Raw genomic sequence first — 15,635 nt, 5'->3', positions numbered from 1 at the left:
TTTTTTTTTTTTTTAAGTTTCTTTTTCAATTTGTTCCTCATAATAAAAAGTTTTGTATGTGTATAAGCTGACCAGGTGAATATATATATATATAATTTCAATAGTGATTTCCGCCATGTGAATTACTTGACGGAAAATGAGAGAGTTAATCTTGACATTGGAAACTTAACTTCAATATTTCTATTTCTTCGTCATTTTTTAATAAATCTTAAATTTAATAAACATTATATAGCTCCGATACTATAGAGCAATCTACGAAGAAATTGTTTAGATCAGACCCCTGTGGCATATAGCTGTCATACGAACTGAACGATCGGAATCAAGCATTTGTTTAGAAATTTTTTTCATTTGACAAATTAGTACGACTAAATATAGCAGAGATTAATATCCAAGGCATTGCAACAGATAAATTTGAGCGAAAGCTTGGCCGAAACCCTAAATAACTAATATCAGGATTCGAACATAACGTCTGCCTTTACGCTGTATGAATGGTGTTACACCTTAAAGTGAAGGTTTTAATTCTTGAAAGTTGCAAGAGTATAAAATGTTCAGTTGTTCCCGAAATTAGCCCTTTCTTACTTGTTCTTGTTAAATTTTTTAATATTCGCTTACATTCCCTGCTGTCCTCTTGGTGTTTTCAAATTTATCCATGTTTCTGCAAGGTACCCTTGGTTCTTGATTATAAATTTCTTCGCGTTTACAAATCACCAATTTTGTTTTTAGATTTTATGCCACGGCATTTACGCAAACTTTATTTACGTACACATACATAACATAAATATGAAAAGGCATGAGTTCTTTCATTGGTCTCACTTATATACATGTACATATATGTGTTGTTTTGTTGCAGACTCTATCTATATTTATCTACTGAAAGAAGCTTTGGTTTACTTTTGTGGCACCACATACTTTGGCTTCGCGGGCACGTACTCATTCACACTACAAACAAACAAACGCACTGACTGAAAAGAATATACACAGACAAGAAATTAGGCTAAAAAAACGTAAATTCATAGAGAGTACCCAACATTCTACAGCCATATATATTTATGTCCATAACCAGTAGCATCCAGCGCGTGAGAGCACTATCGTTTATTATTTCAATCGTTTCTTTTTTGTTTCGTTTCTCATAGCATGATTAGTCTAACTCATTTCCTAGGGAAGTACTTCTGCTGTTTTCTATTTCCTACTTCGTACTCCCTTCGGTCGGTTGGACAATTAGTTGTGCGCTCGGTCAGCTGGCGTCATTGTTGATATTCGCCCTCTTCATTTCTCACTGTAGATGGTTTGCTGGTTCATACGTTCGGCAACTCCACTCTGTGCTTGCTTCCTGTTATCCCAATATGCGAGAACGTCAGCGGGAATATTGCTATACGCGTAAACTCACCCGCAAACGCACATACACAACCGCATTCACATAATCCACGCATACATACAAAGGCAATGCCATAGACATTAAGTCTCGAAAACTAGGATACGCAAGACGATATTTGAATATATTTTTAAGCACGTTATTTGAGAGTTTATTGATTTTTCATTTCCATATTCTTCTTCACAATTCTGTTGTGCATATGTCTGTGTGGAAAATATTACTGAATTAGTACATCATTTTTTTATAAATTAATGATTGTCCCTACACACACACACACACACACAAACTATACCTTACCACATTCACTTATTCACTTTGCGGCTCCATTCTGCTCGGCTCGCATTCGTTTTGATCGTTGCACGTTAATGAATTATATAATTTAGTAACATACTTTCACTTGACTTCACTTTTTTCTCTACTCTATACTTTATAATAGAACACTGGTTTGCGGAAAAAAAACTTCTCTAGCATTAGAATAGCGAAATTTTTCTCAAAACACATAATTAGCTGATTTTCGTTTTTTCTTTACTTTTTTCAATGTACTGTTTGCAAAAGTTGCTTCAGTGAACTGAGTCTAGGCTATTAAAAGCACCTTGTGGAGCGGTTATTTAACGTTCAGATTTCCGAGTTTTCGTTTAAACACCACCAGTAGAAAAGACAAACTGAGCTATGTCGAGCTTCTGCTTGGAAAATTTCGCCCAGAAATTTTTTAAGGGCATGAAAATGAAACTAGGCGCGCGTAAGCACACAATGAGCGTTTAGAGCGTTTGCGAGAGCGCACGCGAAAGCTTAAGTAATCGGCTGATTTGTGGATATTAGCTCACATGCCGATACATTCACGCTGACAAGTGGTGGGTGCACGTGAAATCGCGACATTTTGCCGGCAGCCGATGATTTGTTTACATGCCTGAAAGCTTAAGACGAAGTATTTGCGCACATAGTGTGTAGATAGGTTGTAAGATTTGAGTGGTTTGACATTTAGTATGTAGAAAGTCGGAACAAAAACATTTGGTTTGAATAATAATAAAAAAGTAAAATAATATGTGTTTAAAAAGTTTTAATAATTTAAATTAATTTTTCTCATTTTCGACTTAAGTTTTTACGAAAATTTCATAAAGCACATTTACCAAAAGACTGCTGAAGTGAAGCCACATTGCTTGACAAACTTCACTTGGAACAGCTGTTACCAACTTTGCGTCACATGCCAAAAGATAAACTCACTTTACATTATTTTTCTTACTTTTCTTAAATTTTCTTCACTTTTCTCACAAGCTTGGGTGCTCATTCTCTATCGCTTGCAATGTACGACGCATGTGCAAAACTGCTCAATATTCCCAAACTATATTCTCACAGATGAGCAGGCAAGAGTTCAAGCAAATAAATGAGATGTTCAACAAGGTCTTCCTACTTTGTTTACCCCAAATTTCGTTGGAAATATACAAATCTCGTGCAGTATTGCACTGACCGTCCAATCTACTCATGCATCTACCAAAACATTTCCTTTTCAAAGTCAATTAATGGCGTCGTTGCCAGCGGTTGTTAGAATAGTACTCAACTGAGGAGAAGAAAGGTGTGAAATACCGGAAATTAAAAAAATAATAAAAGCGCGCAGAATGCGACTTGAAATTTATTTTGAAGAATTAATAAATTCACAAGAATCTAATTTTTAAAAGCATGCCACAACATATAAAAATAATTGACAATTTGGGGACTGCTAATGTGTGGCGACAATTTTAACATCACCTCAAAGTGAATATTTAATAAGCTTAATTAGTTCTAACAACTTTCGTGCGTCTGCCGAACACAAACAAAACTCTTAACTGAAAGTGAATTGCATGTGATAAGCTTTGTTGCTATTCTTTGCCATCCAACCTGCGCCTAAATTTCGTTACACATTACATGCATACATATATTGTGTGTGTGGATCAGTATGTACTTGAATGGTTCCTGTATGACTCGTACTATCGTTGACACTCATTTTTAGCTCTTTCATTCTATCTTTGTTGCGCGTAACGCAGGTAACCTGTCATATTTTTAATTAGCTTCAAAGTGTAGTGAGAACGCGGTCTCAAAGCCTTATCGTCCGGGCGGCAACATCTTTAATTATTGATAAGTTGCTCGTAAATGATTCAACCACAACAATTAGCACTAAAGATCAGCACGGGTGCAATCAAAGATATACTTCTACATAAGGTAGATTCAGTTCTAACGTTACACAGTAACGACGAGAGTGTGCGGTCGCTTAATCAGTGGTTAAATTCAAATCACAAGACAAGTCTGTTACAAGCTCCGAATATTCAAATGCATTGTTTGGAAAAGATTTTTAGCTGCCGAGTTGTGGATAAATAGTTCCAATGCGGTTTTAAAATTCAGAGCTCGCGTACTTTTATCACCATTTGAGTGCATATTTAACCAGCGATTAAACAAAGTTTAAGAAAGAGCAAAAATAATGAACTTTTATACCAGTGAGTTATACGAAAATCATTATTTTGCGATCGTACTCACTTTAGTTGACGGTCTCGGTGCCACACAGCTAGCTGTAGACGTTCGTTAGCGCCATCAGCTTTTGTTTGCTGTTGTATCTGTGGTTTCGCGCCCAAATCGAACTTGAAGCGATGATCAAAGTACGGTCGACTCGAATGCCTGTGTACAGCGGTGCGTTGGAAGTGATTGTCCATTTTTTTAGAAGCCGGTTTGTTACGTATCAATGCAACCTTTACGTAGGCATTTAGTGCAGTTGAACCATTGGGTCGCTGTAGATCGCGACAACGTATTACTGCAATTGAAAAATTAATTGAATATTATATTTGTAAACTACTAAATGCATAGAATTTTTTGACCCTTTCGCCAAAGCCCAATAAATTTGGAACTCACCATGTACATTTAATTGTTGCTGCTCCACTTGTATAGATAGTTCCACGTGGCCACGCACTGAAGCACTGTTGGGCGCTTTCCATGAACCCTGAGAATGTCTTGAAGTATGTCCCGAACCGAAGTGATCGCCCATTGTAGAGCTCGTATTGGATGATGCGACAGAACTGCGTTTCGCAGCGTTGGTAAAATCCACGTCGTATTCATCATCACTAGTCGAGGAAAAGCTGAGGCAACGTTTAATCGAATGTGTCTCCTCTAACGTCGGTGTTGAGCAGCACTGCTGCGATTGAGCTTCTGCAGCCGTTGCGCCGGCCGTTGTTGAAGTCGTGAAAGTATCGATTTCTGTTGAATTTGGTGGTGTTTGCAACGTCAACAACTCTGCGTTGGTCACGGCACTTGGCTTAAAAAGTGGTGTGTCCGGACTATGTACACCGTCGGTTAGTGGAACACCGATCATTGATTGCGGTTGCGGTGGTGGCGTTGTCGCATTTCCAAAAAATTTCGTTTCTTTTGAATCTATTTTGCGACGGCACTCCGTGGTTTTGGTATTCTTACGCCGTACAACACGTTGGCGCTTGAGGTGAGTGGGTGTACGCACTTCCATTTCATGCACGCTGATTTCACTGTCGCTAACAACAGCAGGCGAAGAGCTTCTTAACGCGGTTTTTACTTCATGCTGCTGATCGCTACCTGTGGAACGAACCACATGCACACGTTTTACATCCTTACGTGCACTCTCAATAATCGCATCTAACATACGGTCAAGTGTTACGTCGCCCATACGCGAAGAAGAAAGTGAATCGTCCCGGGAAGCACTGCGGAAGCGCAAATGACTTAGTGGTGTATCCTGCGTCTCCGGATTGACAAAATCGTCCGAAAAACGATTGCGCGAGGTTGGGGTACCGCTGCGACGTTTAACGTTTAAATTCACGTTGCCTTGAGTATGACAACGCAAAGGTGTACGAGTTGGTGTATAATCGACTCGCAAAGGACTCTTTCCATTGCTGAGGTCCTGAAATGCGGTGAGCGAGGTATTGCCAAATGAGCTTCGTGTAAAATGAACGCCAAAGTTTTCTTTATTAGCCGCGCTGGTAAGAGAGTGTCGGACGCGACGTGGTGATTGCGTTTCAAGTTGGTTATCGAGTGAGTAGCGTTGCAAGCGTCGACGTTCGAGAACGTGCGTCATAGTAGGCATCTCCTTTGCGGAATTATTTACTTCAATGATCGATCTTTGTGTGGATTGATTAAAAAACGTTTTGTGATTGAGGATGTTGTTGATGGGTTCCACTGCTAGTGAGGTGTAAAAATATGGCCTTGTTATGCTAGTGTAGCCGGATTTGTATGGAGTTTAAATGACGGGAATAGGCTTTTGGTTTTGATGTTTTTCCCACTTAAGCATTGCGAACAAACGGAAAGATATTTAGCCTAGAACGTACAGATACAAATTTGGATTTATTATTTACTAAAAATGCAACAAAGTTTGTAATAACAAATTTACAAAAAATTTTTTTTTTTAATTTTACTTAAAACGACTAAGTTCCGAACATACTTTGTTATAACAAATTAACAACAAATTTAAATTATAAGATGTAGGGGTGCGTGTATATACTACTTCCCTATTGTGAACATCATTTTTCGGGAAAAGATTGTTGTATTTGCTAAGCCAAGACATATCTTAGACACAAGGTGTCTCAAATGCAACGTTTTCAAATTTTTTCATTGTCATATTAGCCGGAGAACCATTCTGTTAGTTAAAATAAGGTCCGCATATATATAAATATGTACTATATGTGGTGCTGCTGATTAAGTTTTGAATTAGTTTGTGTGATAATATAAGAATGCAGATGTACTTTTAATGGATTGTTGATTACTTTCGAAAATTGCTTTATCAAAATGCAGTTAACCTTTTCCTCAGTAAAGTACGCTCGAAACATGGAAAGAATATTTGCGCGCAGCAGCTGTTCTATAGATTTTCACGCGCAATCGATATCAAACAATGGCATGATCAGCTACGGAAAAGAAAGATTTTCTAAGTATAACGGCGCACAGACAAATTTCGATCCAGATAATTGTTTGAGCTAAACAGAAAAATTTTATTCAATGGTGGAGTAGGGGAAAGAAAACAGAAGGCACCTACGCTCCTGGGCTGAATGTCCTTTTCACCTACACAAGCAAACACAATTGAAAACGCGAAGAGAGCCATGCGTGAATAGGCTATACTTTAGGTGTGATAGATGTGTTGTGTGCTATTCCAGATTTCTTCTCTTGGTACGATTGCTTTATTATATGGCTGTGCAATGGAATTTCACCACTTGAATGCTGGAAAATTGCTGTCACTTTCAACGCCGACTATGGAGGCAACGGTGCCATTGTTGTAATGCAACGCAAGTTAATTGCGTACGAGTCGCTATGTTCTTATGTATGCGAACATGTATTCTTTTTTTTTGTTTTTGGCGGTTGTCGTGCTGCAATCCTCTGCCTCTATTGCATGCTTTGCGCGCCTTTAAAGAGAGCGATATGATTTTTTGATTGCTTGCAATCAGCTAAATTAAAGACTTGTTTCTTGTTTTCTTTAAACGCATCATATTTGTTGCTGTTATGAAAAAAAAAAATGCGTTCAGCTACTTCGACTTTTGATTGTCACATGGCTGAATTTGACCTTTTCCTCTGAGAAGGGAAGGCGGCACAAAGGATGCTAGGGAAATGCGTTACAAGTAACACTCTGATTGCTCCTGTTTTTCATTTCCCTACATATATGCGTAAGCATGTGGCAATGTGTGTGTGCCCGAATACCCATCGTGTTTGTTGGTACTCCAGACGTTGTTGTTACTCAAGGTATGTGCAAGTAGTTTCTACTGACTGACAGCTGTCATGCTGTGTAGCTTTTGTGCTAGAATCATCTATGATCGCGGGAAGGCAGCGAAACGCATGCGGTCTGTGAGGTGCTTCATACCGATTTATGCTCTTGCCTTTGTGGAAATTGTGTTACAAAATATGATTTTCTACAAACATGTTGTCATTACTTTTTATTTATGTTGAAAAGGCGCGTGCAAAATGTAAATGAAAATAACACTTTCAAATTTATTTATTATTATTATTTTTAATAATATCCTTTCAGTACGCGGAATTTGCCACCATTACTTTTTCCTGCTTCTTCTATGTCTAGTATGCGTAATAGTATTAATTTCGTGTTCATATTCCCGTGTGTCCCTGTGTGCGTTGTGCTGTCCGCATCATCTACAAATTTCGATTTTACGCAGAAAAGTTGCAAAAATTGCAAATCTGAAACAATTCGTTTGTTGCTAATAAAAATCCAGTTTATCGCTGGAAACTGGTAATTTGTATGATTTACTATCGACAAAGGGGTAAAAAGACGCGCACATGAAACTACACAGAGATAGCAAATTGCCAAAGCTAAATTTGTTTCTTTGGCAAATAAATACAGAAAAGCAGCCAATGACAGAAAAAGGGTCGGGCGATAAGAAAAAATCATAATAGAAATTGGCGAAAATCCGTTGCCTACATGCATATAAGCTATGTTCCTTAGCGTTGGTCTACAGCGTGCTCACTGCCCAGGCGCCGCTTAGAGACACGACGCGGTTCACTTCAGAGCTTTTGTAATTTTTTTCTAGAACCCGTTATTGTGCCAATTGCAAAATGTAGGGCCTGCTTTGCTATTATTTTTAATGTCTTTTCAATTCTACTTTTATATCTCTTTTTGTTTTCTTTTTGTAACGATCCTTCGAGCTGGTGACTGCGGTATAAGTGTGTGCTTGTCTTGGGGATCCTTGCGGCTGAAGCTTTTAGGGTTGTGTACGCGCGCAAATGCAATCCGCGCTCACCGCAAATACAATCGTCCGTTGCCAGCGAAACAACTGAAGCCGAGGAGCTGCTGGAGCGTACATGCACTTTTATGATATTGTCTCTGCCATTTTTTGGCTTGTATGCGGCTATTTAATGCATTTATTGCCATTCAACACAGTGTCCTTCTGCCCATTTCAAGTCGCCGCAGTCCTTTCCTTTATTATCTTTTTTTCTTTACTTTTGCAACGAATTTGTCGCTTTTCTGGTTTTTATCTGCCGCAATGGTTGTGCGATTCATTCCAATAATGTGACATTTAATTAGTTTGGAGTTCATGCGGTAGCTCGTATGAGATCGTGTTATACTTGTGTTGAAGCTTCTGTGTAAAAATACTTAGACAGAAAAGTATTCCGTTATGATTTGTCGTTGCCGATTTTGACTTCCAATTGCCTTTTCGATTTCGATTTCTTTCTAGTAAGAATGCTTAAATATTAGTGTGCATGCCAGTGAAGTTTATTACTGCCTTCGAAGCGGCAGGCAAACCCTTTGGAGAACCACATATTCAGCTTGAGCTCATTTACCATAAGCTGCATGGACTTTTGAAATGTTGTGTATGTATGTATGTTAGCGAAATGCACGCCTTTGTTTGGCTTTTATATTCATTCGGTATACTGTCTTTCTTATTATTCCCTCCCAAATTGCCATACACGAATTTTTTCTCATATTTTAATTTAACTTTATTGTGTGCTAAAGTAAAAAGCGTGTTGCGAGTGTTATGCGAAAGCCATTCTGGGTGTTTATTAAGTGCTCTCCTGACATTGTTCAGCGCCAGGCAGACCAAAACAGCCAGCCATATGAGCGGCCAACACACTGACTGCCGCCGCTTGGGACAGCACATTGAATGGACGCACAAAGGACTGGCAGACATTTACGCGAAATAATGTGTATGTTTGGGCAGGAAGTTTGCAAGGAACATATTTAGCGACGAGCTCCTATTGAGTGGTGAAAGAGCTTGCTTAAGAAGCTGCTTACCGAAAATGCGATTGATTTACTGCTATTTCATGTAAATGAAATGTATACGTAGAAAAAACTGAGCATGGATGGAATGTCGGCATGAACGTCGCTGCGCGAAATTCACACGGGGCTCGCCTAAAGACATAGAGGAGTAAAATACTAATTTTCGGTACGTTCGCAAGACTTCGGTTTACATAATTTTCTTTCCTTCGAGTCAATTCGAAAAATTCAGTTTTAACTATCCTATATTTCTATCTTGTATTATTATTATTCTGGTGCTCATTATTTTCATAATTCATAATCGGTAGACCAGACCACAAGTCTATGCAAAATTTTGAAAACCGCAAAGGCGCGTAAGTAGCGTGCTTGCCTCATCTAATCACGCGACCTCGGCTGCAACAAATTGCATCGTCTGCACGTCTGCAGGGAAAGGTGACATTTGAGACATCCTCCTTAAGCTGAAAACTCACTTAGCCAAACAAGGAAAGTTTAATATTCAGGCTTGGCGAACAAAAAACTGAAAATGGGAAATGTGTGCCGTAACAAAAACAAAATTTAGGGATTACTCTCACCCTGGGTAAAGACTGCTGTCGTGAGTGCAGCTTGGCATAATCAGGGCAGCCCTAACATCAGCCGACCCATTTGGCCACGCACTTTTAGACAAATTGGCTTACGGCCGATCGTACAAAGATCGACTGAAATGAAGTCCACAGCCAAGCAAAAAGAAAAGGTGTGCATGCAGAAGAAAGGGCAGAAGATTAGCTGGATCGACAGATGAGGTCGAACGAAATGCTAGCAGGCTGGATTGAGAATGAGAATGCGGCTATGAATGTAGATCAACAACTATTTGAAAATGAAAAAGATTCAACATGTTTGAATGTATCTATGAACATGCGCACGTATGTGTATGAAGAGAATGGCATATCTGGTGTAATCCATACACGTCAACCCCAGAATAGAAAAAAATCTTTGGCACATACTGTTATACAACTGCCGGTAATACTGTCCTACAGCTGATAGTTGATCAGGAAAAATTCTTTTACCCAGCAGACTTGAAGACGTCAGCGGTGGGCACGTTATGCATTGAGGGATGGCGAGAGGCAATCAACAGTGCTTAGGGCGCAGGCTTACTCCAAAGGTGTTTACCCTGGCATTCGGCGAAATTGGCAGCAAGGCTGCTGAAGAGGGGTGGGAAATTAGATAAATTAAAATTAGAACTAGTGCAGTTGCTAGGACAAATGATGAGGTAAAGAGCGGCATGATCGAGAAGGGGAATGCGCATGCTGAAGGTTGCCAAAGTGATATAAGGAAAGGAAGAATAAGAAGCGGCAAAACCAAAACAGCCTTAGCAACTGCTGATTGGTGGAAGAACCGGAATAGTGCGAGCGAAAAAATCGATTAAGACGAATTATTTCCTTGGGTGGGATTCTTTTTATTTTTATTTTATGTTAGAAGTTCTTTGCCTGAGGCGTTTCGGAACACGGGACGAAACCATTCTGTATATGGTCTTTCTTTCTTCGATGAAGTTGTGTGTGCGTGTTTTTTGGGATTTACATGCCACGAGCAAATGTAAATTATTTTGGCGCTTATTGCAGCAACGGTCGTTGCAATTAAATAAATAAATTTTTTTTAAATGGTATGCTCATGTCTACTTTTTCAGCTGCGGCTGCGAATAACTGCACTCACTCACCTGTGGCTTTTGCTAGCTGCGTTGTCACGTACGTTGCAAATCCATAGCGATACACAAGATGAATTTTAAAATTTTCACCAAAACAACAATTTCTGTTTAGCACTTAACTTTAGTGGATATATATATTATATACGAATTCAAAATTTCCAAGTCGAATACGAATCACAAAATTTTGGTTTTATTAACACATGCAAGTTCAAAAAAAATTGTAAATTAAATATTTCTGCACAGCCGATAATGTTTAGGCACGTCTGTTGCGTCTGAGTTAAGAAACTCGAATGATCCTGTCATGCGGTGACACGTGCGCACTACACTGTGCGATTCATCAGCCAACGGTCGGCTGTCGGTTTGGTTGCTCTCGGCACAGTTGGTGGTTGCTCACCGCCTGAAGAGAGTCGCACAGATAAGGATCAAACGACAACACCATTGCCACGAGTCGACAATTGTCGGTAGCTGACAGCTCTCGTGACGTCTCCCAGTCTGAGCGTGAATGAAGAGCGCGCGTGTTCATGCGCTGTGTGCTCTTCCTAACCGGAAAGAGATATTTTGAGACAATTGCACCTGGGCGATTAACCAATAGAAACGCAGTGACTGTGATTTTTTACTGGTTATTGCATATGCTGTGGGGTGTTGCGTGTTTTCGTATTAAGGATAGGTTTAGTTTTTTCTGTCTGGAAAATGTTGAATTTTGGAGTATAAAGTCTTAAGATCCTTGGATGCCGATGTAAATAAAATATTTAAAAACAGAAGATAGCTAAACTAACATTTAAATGCTGTTAGCTGATAAGCGAGTAAGGTATGCATCTTTTCGGATTTGCATTACCTTTTTCCAAGGAGCCAATTTTTTTTAATTTTATTGCCAGTTTTCTTTGTTCCAAGTCAATGCCAGAACCAGCAAGAAGTCTTGATAAATCGACTTCTCCTCAGGTTCTCAAAATTGGTCACTATGCTAAGGCTGACTTTATATATTTCATCATTTCAGCACCTTAGTTAGTCTAAGCTCTTTTCCTGACTTTTGTTAAGTTGTTTGTTTTGTTATGGCAAGCGAATAAAATATTTTATTTGTTGTTTAATCTGATAACATTAAGAATCGCCGAAGGCTATATAGAACTCGGTTCGTGTTTTCTCCACGTTTCTCATACGCCGGCTACTAGAGTGTTTTGTAGCCGATACCGTGCACAGTTATACGTAAAACGTCGCATTTCCTCAGTCAGTCAGTCACTATTTGTTCCCTGACAGAAGCTACGCTGATCCGTTGCGCTTGTTCCCGATTCGTGACAGTTTATTTTTTCTTGTTCTCCTGTCTTTCTGGCTTTCATTGATAGTGCAACATGAAAAATGGCATGGCAGTGACTCCAGCATTCTGGCAGCCAAACTAAATCGATGAGACCACATGAATAGGCGAACACACACACACGTATTCCTAAATAAATATTACAGATAATGGACAACTTTTTCTTGTATTTTCTCCCGTTTCTTTGCCAAATTTACTGCTACTCTACTTTCTTTTGCTTGCACTTCTTTGGCGCATGAAAAATGCAGCAGCTGCCCTCCTATGGCAGCAGCCTACAGATTTTCGCAACGAAAAATTGTACGGCGTGCAGAATGCCTTACTTTCTTTTTGTTAATATTGTTTTTCATAGACGCTCATAAACGCTACCAGTAGCCGAGCATATTGCACAACCACTGTCCTGCTCATCAACGGCGCGCATCGTGTCCATTCGCTTTGACCACTTTGCATGTGCCGATTAAATATTTGACCAGATGCCATTGCCTTTCGTGCACATACCTTTCACATTTTCATTTTCTTCACAGATGGGAGGATATCAGTGACACACTGGTGTCTATTGCAGCTAATGTGTAGGTGTGTCAAGCTATTGTGCTTGTAAATCCTTCTTATCTTCTTTTGTTTGTTAGCATTAAAAAATTGTTGGCTTTAGCCCTGCGTTTCCTGCTCTATATCTACGTTGTGTTGAACTGCGCAGACGCCGAAGCACGCGCGTTCAACTTCATTCACCTCCAGGCAATTTATGCGAGTTTTTATGTGACACATGTCAAATATTTCATAACAATTTGAATGCCTTGGGTAACTGGAGTGCAATAAATGCGCCATTAAGTCGAAATGTAAAATATATTAAAGGAAAGCGTTAGAGATGCGCAGTTGAGCGATCTTCAGCATACAAAGAGAGTTGAAAATGATTTCTTTGGGAAATAATCCTAGCTCTTTGAACTATTTGCAAATTTTTTTTCTGTCTTACGGCCTTTCAACAACCGCAAAATGAAAGCACGAAAAACAGTTAAATGGCAGTTACTCAAATACATGCGTAAAAACTACTTTTATATACATTTAAATATATGAGTGTAGGTTAAGCAATTCAACTGTCAGTCAAAATTCGCAATATTGCGCTCACATTTTCTCAGTCAAAGCGGCAGAGCAGAACTGGCAAATTGAAATCCAACCCACATTCGTCACGCCACACATCTCTTACATGCACTAGAGTGCAATTTCTAGACTTGCACACACTTGAATGCACGTCTAAGCATAAATTTGAAAAAAAAAAAATATCAACAACAACAACAGCGTCAAGCAACTAGAACCCTTTCGCTGCCGCAGTGTAATCGATACATTTCGCAAAGCCTGACAAATTTCAGTTGCCAAATGCGCAGCGAGCTCTGAAATTACCAATAAATTGCCCGTAATTGCGGCACACATCAAGGCGCAACGCATGTTTGCAGGCCGTCCAAGCGATTTGTTCAAATTACCAACTGATTAAATATGCGAAAATTTGTGAAATTTGATTTTTCTCACTGATCATAGCTGCTGTTTTTGTTGTAATGTACACTATCTGCAAATGGGCGTGCAAGGGTGGTAGCGCTCGGCTGTGGTGCGAAATCGGTGCAGCCTCTCATCCTTTTGCTTATAGTGTACCTTTAATTAATATTCATGCAATTTGTCTTTTACTCGTAAATCGACAGCGAATTAGTTTTGTTCATATCAAAGTTTTTGCAACACATTTGTTCGCATGGATTAGACGGCCTCGTCACACCATAATATCGGCTAATTTTGCAAATTCAATTAATGCTACTTTCGAATTTATGATTGCAGATTTTCTTGAATGTCACCTAGGAAGGGTGCAGCGTTTTCCATAATTTGCAATTTAGCCTTGTAAGATTGCCTCGAGTATTTCGATTTCGCTCGGCAACTTTCATTCATTTGGCATTATTAGTGCAATAGGGAATTTATGGCTTTTCTATGCAAATTCCAATGATTTGTTGGGAAAATATTTTGATGTGTGAGAGAGCAAAATATGTAAATTCTGGCCGCTTTTCCGTTTCAAAGTATCATTTTTCGGCGGCAGTGTGCATTAAGTAAATGAGTGTGGATTGGATTTTAATGTAATTGTGTGTCACAGTAGTATTTCTATCCTTAGCAGACAAGATGATAATTTCATGGCAGATAATTCCAATTTTGTCATATCGTATTTTTTTTAGGAAAAGTTTTACCTAGATAAATGTGTTGTGGATCCTTCGAATTAGAGCCCTGTTGTAGTGAAATTTTCACATCCTCTCCTTCAACGGCTTCTTCCCACCCATAGCTCCCTCGTCGGTATATGGACAGAGAAGGAGACGGCAGAGTTCGGTTTGGCGACTCCATGATCCAGATGATCCGGTACGCAGTAAAAGTGTGTGAGGATATCCGAGTGTTCAGATACGCGTTATTTTAAGAACCCAGATTCTCTACTCTAATAGCCACCTTCGCGGACATACATCTTTCGGGTACGTCCAAGTGTGGTCTTCTCTGACGACCTTTACCACATCAAAACTCAATAAAACATAATGGTCTTGACTATGGTGAGGGGCCCCATCTCTTTCCAAATGGCTCCTCTACAGCAGTATAGGGCAATCGATGCCTTTTTTTCCTCTCTATCGACTTCCATGAAAGCTTCCTATCCAGGATAAGCCCTAGATATTTCACAGTATCCGCCGGTTTTGGTCGAATACGTCCCATTAGCGGCAGCGGTGCCATGGGATTTTATATCTTCTAGTCAATAAAAGCATTTCGGTCTTACTGGGGTTGATGGCGAGACCACTTTCGATCGCCCAGTTTGTTACAACGCTGAGATAGCAATCTTGTGAATTCGAATGATAACGCCGTTCATTCTCCATATAAGGCTTTGCCCCACTAGAAAACATTTTTCCCTCAGTCGAACTTGGTTCTTCCTTGCTTCATTATATTATTATATTTTGAACATGTAATGCAAGTAACTTTTTCTACCGTTAGTAATAAAAATTCTCGGTGAATTTAAATGTTGGAAAAATCAAAATTACTCACATTTTCATTAAATCTGAACATTTACCCAAGCGTAAAATCATCGTCGATTTTATCAATGCAAAGGATTCAATCAAATTATGCACTGGCATTATTAGCCAAAATCGCTTGCATCGGAAAACGTGCCATGTCACTCAGATGGCAGAAAACTGCGGTTACGCGTTTGAAATGAAAATGCTTCAGAATTCGCCAGTCATTTTGCGGGATACAGTAAAAAATGAATGATAATGACTTCTCTGCGTATACACACATAATTACATGCATTTTATCGATCATTGTCGACCTAATTGCATTTTTCCATTAATCTAAAAATCGCAAATGAAAGCAACTGTCCACGTCTCTCACTACTCCATTCCTCTCTCTGCCATGCTATGCTGTGCTCTAGTCCTTCATTTTTTATGCACAACTGTCAAATGAATGCCATTTTTGATACGCTCGTACTGCGCTATTGACAATTGAGGGCGCTTACGGTGTTCTTGGGGTTTTCACATGCATGGGGTGTATTTTTTGAAATGTGCACTGAGTTGAAAAACATGCATGGATTGCAGGAAAG

General features: G+C 39.3%; 1 protein-coding gene across 2 annotated transcripts in view; it reads right to left on the bottom strand.

Moving 5' to 3' along the window:
- The window catches only part of LOC108975633, a 43,883-nt gene extending 32,879 nt beyond the window's left edge, over positions 1 to 11,004 (bottom strand). The window contains exons 1-3 of one of the 2 annotated variants that reach the window (XM_018944256.1): positions 10,753 to 11,004; positions 4,247 to 5,671; positions 3,878 to 4,148 (exon numbers count right to left, since the gene is read on the bottom strand). In XM_018944256.1, coding sequence (XP_018799801.1) covers positions 3,878 to 4,148; positions 4,247 to 5,441 — 1,466 coding nt within the window. In that variant the 5' untranslated portion in view covers positions 5,442 to 5,671; positions 10,753 to 11,004. Of the gene's footprint in view, positions 1 to 1,669; positions 2,061 to 3,877; positions 4,149 to 4,246; positions 5,672 to 10,752 lie in introns of those variants that run through there. The other variant, XM_018944257.1, reaches the window with a different exon arrangement.
- Between the last annotated feature and the right edge of the window lie 4,631 nt (positions 11,005 to 15,635).

The sequence above is a fragment of the Bactrocera latifrons genome, unplaced genomic scaffold (genome assembly GCF_001853355.1).
Source record: "Bactrocera latifrons isolate USDA-ARS-PBARC rearing strain unplaced genomic scaffold, ASM185335v1 scaffold_68, whole genome shotgun sequence".
Taxonomy (NCBI): Eukaryota; Metazoa; Arthropoda; class Insecta; order Diptera; family Tephritidae; genus Bactrocera; species Bactrocera latifrons.
Note: the sequence above shows the minus strand (reverse complement) of the source record. Positions and strands in the feature narration are given on the sequence as shown.